Source organism: Bactrocera latifrons, unplaced genomic scaffold, assembly GCF_001853355.1.
Source record: "Bactrocera latifrons isolate USDA-ARS-PBARC rearing strain unplaced genomic scaffold, ASM185335v1 scaffold_183, whole genome shotgun sequence".
Taxonomy (NCBI): Eukaryota; Metazoa; Arthropoda; class Insecta; order Diptera; family Tephritidae; genus Bactrocera; species Bactrocera latifrons.
The window spans coordinates 406,252-415,657 of record NW_017535330.1 but is presented as its reverse complement, the minus strand read 5'-3'; the positions used below and the strand labels follow the sequence as shown (position 1 = coordinate 415,657).

Below are 9,406 nucleotides of genomic sequence, written 5' to 3'. Positions count from 1 at the left end.
GCGAAATGTTGATAAATTTTTAGGATTAGTGAGATAATCCGTTCAACAGCCAAAATCGTGTGATTAAGTGGCGGTCTGAACTTGGTATAAACTTCAAAAGGCGCGTTCAAATTTCGGATCATTAGTTTATGGATTATATCATTTTAAGGAAAGCATATTTTATTATTATGAAACACATTTATAATAACGAATTTTACCCTTTCTAAATTCCAAAAATACAGCTGAAGCAAAAACTTGGCTTGAAGAGGAGTTTGCGGACACTGCCCTAGGAAAATCAACAATCAAAGATTRGTGTGCTAAGTTTAAAAGTGGTAAAATGAGCATCGAAAACGCTGAACGCAGTGGACGCCCAAACGACGTTGTTACCGAYGAAAACATTAAAAAAGYTAAGAAAATTATTTTGCATGACCGTAATTTGTATCCCTCAATATTCTTAAGGAGGTGTGTCTGAGAAACARTTCAACAGACCCTTAGCAACAAAAGTTTGCCTCTATAAAGAAGGATTGCAACAAACATGAATAACAAATGCATAATTATATTACTTAACTTACTTAACACGCTTGAATTTCAAATCCGATTTTCTGCTCTACTTTAGCAAATAGCGGCGACCGTTGAGGCAGGCAGGTGAAGTACGAGAAACAAGGTGACAAAAATACTCTGAGTTATGATGATTCAGCTAATAAGCGCTGACACTGAAGTTTTTTTATAAACTATTTCTTTTTTTGATGTACATCATTTTACATCTCTTTTGATTTGGGAATGAATAAGTAAGGTTTTATTTATTATTTAATATTACATTAGTTAACAAAAATCTTCCAATATGAAAGTCAAAAACTTATAATTTGGACTTCCTTTACAGAAAAATAGTTGGCGTTGATTATTAGTGCACAAAACAATCTTAAAAGCAAGTCTTGTGGCATAATTTAGTTTTAAGCGGAGTCTTTTTTACTTCAAGTTCAAATATGCAATATTAATAAAAATCAGAAAAGTCACCCTAAACTCAAAATGAGAGGAACAGACTATGGTATCGAAATTAGTAAATTAAAGTAAATGGACCAACCAAATMTATTGTGATAGGAAAATTTTATTTTGAAATATATACATATATAYATTTTAAACTTAATCTTGAAGTTACTTAAAGTGTACGCAAAGTTGGCAAATAGAAATGTGTATATAATATCTTTCGATTAGAAATTTTGAGATTATCAAAAATTACGTCTTTCCAATTTCAAAATATGTGAACTATATATTGACTTATCTGACTTTTTATCTAAAATATCAATAAATCTGTCAGCCATGTTACCGAAATTTGAAGAGAAAATAGAACGCCATCTTGACAAAAATTAATCAACAAGAGCASTTCTCCTAGCACCCATATATGAGTGATCGAGTAATCAATACCCATTGGGCAAGAAATGGATCTCTTCGCTGACCAAATTTTGGCTTAAAACGTTCAATCTTTTTGTAACATTTCAAAGGCTCATAGAGCKAAGCGATGTYGCTTGGGGTTAAAATMTCGACGCCAAGTCGTTCCTTATGKMAGTCCAAGTTGCTACGAACGKYRCCGAATCGACTCTTCATGGTCTTCGTGTACACACTGAGCTACGGCTGCAATATTTCCTTCACTGTATGCAGGTCTATTCCATCGAGTATTATCCAATAATGAAGGCTGGGTCTCAAAATGGATGGTGGTGAYGCGAATAGTACACACAGAAGGCCGATTATGTTTATCATAAGTTGAGCGAAGCGCGCGAAACACATTCTTTACAGGACCTGACTTTTCGTAATAAAGTTTTTTTTTACATTTTACATTTTATAAATGTTGTTCAGGCGTAAGTCTGTCCATGCTGAAATGCCAAACAATAGGGAGCAAAAAAATTAAAACTTGACACAACTCACGCGTGATCTGAAAAAAAAGCGATTGAAAAGTGTTTACTCTACTTTAATCACCCATAATAAAGATTTCCCAACCTACAGGTGATTTCATACCTTAAATGAACGTATAATACTTKATATACTATAGTTCCATTCAGAAAATGTGTGAAATTGATCCACGAATTACGCAAGGTCCCATATAMAAGGTGCGGTCCAAAGTAAACAGGACTTAAAAAAAACAGAACAAATGGTTTTTTCAGCAAAATCAATTTATTTTATACAAAATAATGTCCTTTTGCATCAAAACATCTTTTTTCACGGTCCAAAAGCATGTCGAACGAGTGTTTTAGCTCGTTGGCTGATATGGCCGCCAGTATGCGGGTGCAAGCCTTTTGAAAGGCCTCTACGCCTGCATAACGCTTACTTTTCATGGGCAAATGCATTTTTCCGAAAAGGAAGAAGTCGCACGGTGCCATATCAGGTAAATAGGGGGAGTGGTTGATGGTTAAAATGTGATTTTTGTTTAAATAATCGTCCTTCGAATGTTGGATTCGAAGCAATTTTTGGTCGTCAGTCAATATGTGCGCAACAAACCGAGCACACACCTTTCGTAATCCCCAATGTTCAGTCCAAAGGCGTTAAATCGATGTTTTGGAGATATTTAATTCCATTTCCATGAATTTCGATGATGATTTCGGCTGATTTTTGATGAATTCACGCACAGTTTCGRTGGAATTTCCGGTGATCACGGATTTTGATCGGCCCACATGTTCATGTTCGTCATTTATGTCCKCACGACCAGTTTGGAAATGTTGAAATAGCGGGATCAATTGAAATGTTTCGGTAAAAGTTTTACCAATTTTAAAACAAAATTTAATGTTGTCTCTTTGTTCGAATTTGTTCRTTTTCGCACCGACAACACAAACATACTGACACTTAGAACACAATAACTTCACCTCCAATCTATGAAAKGTCATGAAATTCTCACTGRACAATCGATAAAGATAGCAGATTGCAACGCATCAGTCGGCATATAGATGGCGCCACCAGGGGRCACTGGATTCAAATAGTCCTTTTTGCTTTGGAACGCACCTTGTACATATAAAGATGTTCGTTTTGTTCTTCTAACCAACTTTGTGGCCAATATGTCGGTCAGTCTGGAAGTTACTTTTATAAACTGTCGTGGATACATTTTCGCAAGTATRTTTAAGTAATGCTAAAAGCTAATGCAACCAGTTCAGATCATCCKCAAACCCCAATTACCCTTAGTAATCATTTCCGACTTTCTAGCTACTTTTCAGCCATTTATGTTGGTATCAATGTCTGATATTTGTGGTTTAGCGCAGAACACTACTGAAATTAAGCTAAACATTTGATCTAAGCCTTATATACCTGATGATTGCCGATTCTTGGGTGACCTTTTGGTGGTGTACCAAATTATAAGTTTAGCCTTTTTAATTGAGTTTATATAACATACAAWTATCTAGTTGAGTTAAATATGTTTATTTTTTTTTAACACAAATATCACGAAGACTAATCAAAATCCAATCATGAGAGTAAGTCTATGACATGTAATATAAGTGATATGACATATAATATAAGTTAAGAAAACCATATTTTGAAGCAGTTCTTCCCTCGCGTCGAAGTTCTTCTCGTTGTTTATGAATAATTCTTCATCTTTAACTGAGCCGATTAACTAACTCTTTTATGCGAAATTTGAAGGCTGATATTATTGTCTATAGCACTTTATCTGCTATGTCACTTTATTTATAATAAGCTGTAAGAAATGCGTAATGCTGACTAGTGTATTCATAGTACACGTGGATACATACACGTATACTCACATGTACTCCTACATACATACATATGTTCGTACATAATCACTTCACACTAACTCGAAGCCGAAAGTGTAATAAACGCCCTAAAATAATTGATAAGCTGCAGGGGCCATAAGTAACTATCATGCACACTTGATTTTTCGACACATTTTCGTTGTGAATTTATTTCTTATTACTAAAGTTTTGGTATTGGTGTTACAACTAAACAAACAATATTTGGAGTACATAAGTCAGTTGTTGTAATACAATGACTAAAGCAATTTTTTGTCGCATAGGCTCCTTGCTGTTGATCAATGTTCAATGTAAGTAGCCGGTGATATATTGTTGTTGTTTTCATTGTTAATGTTATTATTGTTGTTATTATTATTTTGTTAACGGACCGAAAATTTCCCACTTATTTATTGGCGACCTTTGCATTATAAATACTTCACGTGCTTCGTTGGAAGTTCACAGTTACACACAGCATCGAATCAGAGCGAGTTGTCAGCGCTCAGTTTGTAATAACCTAATTTATTCAGTGGATACATTTAACAAATATGGCTTTCAAGGTAACACAAATTTCAAGCGATTTCATAAGGATCTCTAACTTTCTCCCATTACCGYTACAGTTTGTGCTCCTCATTTGCGTAGCAGCAGCAGCGCAGGGAATCGTTACCGCTGAATTCAACTACAATCCCGATCTATATAATGGCAACAACAGCAATAACATCCATAACAACGCCGTATATAATAATAATATAAATAGCTACAACGATAATGTCAAGCAGCCGGCCAACAGTTATAATGCACCACTGGCAGCCCTCAACGCCTTTAATGGTAATGTGCCAGCGCAACCACAACAGCAACAGCAACAGCCAAATTCAAATGGTTATAATTACAACCCAAATAGTTATAACAACAACGCAGCTCAACAGCAACCAGAGAGCCAACAAGGGCAGACAGCGAGACAAAGCAACTATGATTTCAACAACGGCGCTGCCCAAAAGCAGCTTCCTAACTCCGTACCCACACCTGCTGGTTATGACTACAGCCCACAAAACTTTGCCGGTCTCTCCTCATCATCATCGGCTTCTGCTTCGGTCTCGAACTCTGATGCTACTTTCACCAAGCTTGAGACATCCTTCAACTCACGGGCTCACCTCCTCTCCGCACCTACCGCAGCACCAGTGGAGGAATACAATCCRCCCGCCAAATATGATTACAGCTACAATGTGCATGATGATGAAACCGGTGACATCAAGTCCCATGCTGAAGCTCGTGATGGCTACTTCGTACAGGGCTCGTACAGTGTTGTCGATCCAGATGGTTTCCAGCGCACCGTTAGCTACACAGTGGATGGGCCTAGTGGGTTTAATGCCGTCGTTAATCGTGTGCCATATGCCATCAAAGCCGCGCGTACGATCGCTTTGAGCGCACCAGCTTCCTCTGTCGCACCCGTTACTAAGCTAGCAGAGTTGYCACTTAGCAATGACATTTCGCTAACAGAATCATCGGCAGTGCCAACATCATCCTCCTCGGCTGCAGAGCAGAAAGCAATTGACACAGCAGGTACTGAATTACCACTACAACCACATGACAGTTACTTGCCGCCCCCCGTCGATTCCCGTGACGGTAAAGGGCCTTACCCGTAAGAGATTCCTGCTTTTTGCGCTCATTCTCTGTTAYATACTTCTTAATTTCTTTGTAGTCGAATGAATTTTTTTATTACACACTCAATAAACCAAGATAAATTTAAGTTTTGTTAGCCAAAATAACTTTTGTTTTCTTCAAACCTTATTTAATACTGATATCCGATATTTCACCTCAAATAATGAATATGTCATKTTGTTAAAGGTACACAGAACTTGAGCTCAGAATTAGTTTAGTTCTGACGAAAGAATTTGTCCCTTAAGAAAGTAGAACGATTAATGGAAACCTRTCRTAGCGAGTAGATAGATAGTTGTGGGAGGAAATGAACTCCGACCATTCTACGAGTATTGTTCCCATCATAGCGAGCAAAAACCTTAATAAGTCAAATAAAAAAAGATTTCCTAACAACCTGYCACCTGAAAATCTTAAAAACAACTATAGTCTTATTGGTTACGCCAACGTTTTTTCCAATCCTCGAAACAGTTGTTAAATTCAATTTCCGGAATAGCCTTCAATGCGCGTAGCGGTTCACGTTTAACGTCTGCAATTGTCACAAAACGGTTATCTCGGAGCGGTCGTTTGAGTTTAATGAATAGCCAGAAGTTGCATGGAGCTAAATCAGGCAAATACGATGTATGCGGCATGATTTTTTTTTGAAAATTTGGCGAAAACCTYGCGATCAATGCARTATGTGACTGTGCATTATCGTGTTACAAAAACCAAGAGTTGTCGGGCTATAACTGCGACTTGTTTTCACGAATAGCTTCGCGCAAACGAGTGTGATGTTGGCATCAATCGTGCTTTCACTTTCTTAGGCCCAAAAGATCTCTCAGAATTTTACTAATTCTTTCTATTTTCCAACGATACCAGTAAGATCTCTGATTACTAATCGTTGATTCTCAACCACAAACTCCTTTGTTTTATTGACGTGTTGATTACATCAGTTGATGTAGATAGCCGTCCTAGATGGGCGTGTCTCTAATAGTGGCCATATCTCCTAAACCAAAGCTGTAACAACCAAATTAGTTTTGAGCAAATAAAACGAAATTATTATGGCAAATACGGGAGAATGTTTCTTTGATATTAATTTAATATTGTGCCAAAATGTATTGAATCAGATTAATACTTCCCTTAGTCCTTATACCCAATAGAAAGATCTTTGAACTACCGGTTTACTGCATATATCAGCCAATATTTGAGTTTTCTTAGCGAAAACGAGAGAGCATGTTTTACTAATAACAATGTATCTTTCTCCATAAAATTAATCAAATTGGGTGAAAAGCCTCCAAAGCCTTTTCTTACTTGTATAAATTSCATAATATTCTGGTGAAATCTTCACCACACTCAGCTGGTACCGTTCCAAGTTTTTCAGAAAATAAATCTACGTGCGAATCCAAAAATGGATTTTAATGATCGTATTGGATCCGCAAACTTTCGAATGATTTTTATTATGATGGTATTAAACTTAACATAATTTTTCAAGAGCCGCCAGAGTTTTTTTTATACAACTTTGAATAAAATGCTWCATCCGTCATAAGATCGCAAATTCCAGGCCTACAAAAACTTCCTTTAAGTTTACGTCGCTGATTCAAGGAAATTTTTTGGCTTGGGGTTTAAGCTTTGTACTGTGCGACATTTTATGCCCTTAAATAAAATAAATTWCTTTATTACAATTTTAAAATTTCTGTATCAAATTTAAGGTTCTGTTCATAAAAAATACATACGAGTATACAATATATAAAATACTTATCATAAATATAAAGAATATGAATTTTATGTAAAATATACCAGATGCAGCGATATAAATACAATGTAAATGATAAATACATGAAAAATCCCTTTTGAAACTTTCCTTCATTTACAATTCAACTTATTTTGTATGTACACATACATACATATATGTCCATGCAATTTTTAGTGATATGCACTAAACAAAAATGAAATCAAGAAAAAACGTTAGCTTTGGCCGCACCGAAGCTATTATACCCTTGTTTGGTTGTTATCTGCTATAATGATTCGATACCGGCAGTTTCGACAAATGAATAGCTGAGAAAAGGACAGGTACAAAGTTTCAGATCGATATCTAAATAATTAATATAATAGTTTAGCGCCCTAGCTTATCATGTTGAATATTTACATATATTTTCATTTATTTTATAGGGTCATGGAATATTTAAGGGGTCAGTAGGGTAATCTTTAAATTTTATTTTTTTTTTTGCATTTTCTGTTCCCTATTAAAGTTAATGTTGCCTACCTTATAATTGGAAGGTTTCAAAAAAGGCCCAAAAATAATAATACTGCTCTGACGKTCGGAGTGCACACCTYAAACATTAAACGCGTTTTTCTCAAAACACACTTTCTTTAAACTGGCGGATTCCGGTCGAACTACTCAACCGATTTGCTTAATTTTGGCTATCGTTCCTATTAGATTCATAATTTTTTATAATTTATTGACAAAATTTATGTAAAAAAATATGGGGAAAAATTAAAAAAAAAAGTTAATTACTTTTTATTTATCAACATTCTTTCATGATTCTAGTAGGGACGAAAACTATTCACGTACGAATTGGATTTTTGTGTTTCAGATGTTTCAAACATAAGAAATCGTGGCCGCCTTTGAAAAAACGCATCTATTTCACACCCAGCCATTTCTCCGACAGATGTCATCAAAAAATTCCGAAATAATTTGTTTATACACTCTACACTATATTGTAGAATAAAACAGGCCCTACTGATCCCTTAATGAACCCTGTTTAGGTTAAAAAAATACAAAATGTATAATATAAAAAYATCTTAATAAAAAGTTTAGACATAACAGGAAAAGTCGGCCAACAGGAATAGATTAAGATTACATGCCGCAAATCTCAACTATTATAAATAGTTATTTATTGTTGTAAATTTTAAACTGCAACTCAATATTTAGTTAAACTGTTGCGGCTGCACAATATTTTCAAGCATATTTTTAGGCTCACTCATTACTGTTTTTACAAGCAAGTATTGAAGACGATAGTATTGAAATTGTTTTTCAAGCTCATATAAATTTCTGAAAAAAAGAACCATAAAATTTGTGAAAAAATATGTGTTTTTGTGACATATTATCCATAATTGAAAAAACAGCGGCTAAAGTCACCACAATACAGGCAGAGACCGTGGAGAAAGCTCAAGTTTAATGATAATGAAGAATAAGCAACTCATTTCAAAGCAACAATGCTTCAGAAAGCCTTTCGTCACAATTGAGTGATGCCACAGAGTAGAACACTTTATAACAGATGCCATTGAAACTTGTGAAATTGTTCTGCAGTTGTCCTTGATGCGTCAAGCACATAATCTTTCGCCTTGGCCACTACCATTTAAAAAAAATCCTTTTTATATCATACTTCCTGTTTGCTAAAGTTATACTTGCATAATCGGACGTTCTGTACCAGGTGTCGTGTTGCTGATTCGGATCTGAAACCCCTACGCGCTAGTGTACCTCAATACAGTGTTCTTACTYCAGTGCTCTACATTCTCCTCACGGCTGACCTTCCAGTGACTAATTGTAACTCCACAAAAACAACAACCTATACAGATGACACTGAACTGCCGGCGTCGAATAGCAAATCTACTGCTTCTTCTTCTTGAATCTACTGCTGCCTGCAGCAAACTGCAAACGCAATTGACTGCTCCAGAATCGTGGCTTATCGAATGGAAACGATTCTCTTACATGGTCAGTTGCAGTTATCAGTAAATGAATCCTGCTCGGGTTAAGTTTTGCGCAGCCGTACTGTATCCTAAAATCATGAAAATATGAGAAAGAGGTTAAGGTATTGGTAAAATTTTATATTATAAAAAACCGTTGAGAATTCACAYGCCTTATTTACATTTCATTCCATTCCATTATTTACTAACAGCTATAATTAAATTCCTTGAGACACCTTCCATTGAGATACATGCGATATCCACTGAGCGTCGTAGATACTAGAATTGGGTGGATGGAGAAAGCGTCAACCATAAGAGCCGATACTTTTAAAGCTCCTGGATCTATACTAATTTCACTAAACTTCTTTAAAACATCATTCATATAT

General features: G+C 35.7%; 1 protein-coding gene across 1 annotated transcript; it reads left to right on the top strand.

Annotated features, from left to right (window-relative positions):
* The first annotated feature begins 4,172 nt into the window (after positions 1 to 4,172).
* On the top strand, positions 4,173 to 5,426 carry LOC108967343 (cuticle protein). Its single transcript, XM_018930681.1, has 2 exons — positions 4,173 to 4,261; positions 4,322 to 5,426. Exons 1-2 carry the CDS (start codon positions 4,250 to 4,252, stop codon positions 5,342 to 5,344), a joined length of 1,035 nt encoding a protein of 344 aa, XP_018786226.1. The 5' UTR covers positions 4,173 to 4,249; the 3' UTR covers positions 5,345 to 5,426.
* The last annotated feature ends 3,980 nt before the right edge of the window (positions 5,427 to 9,406 follow it).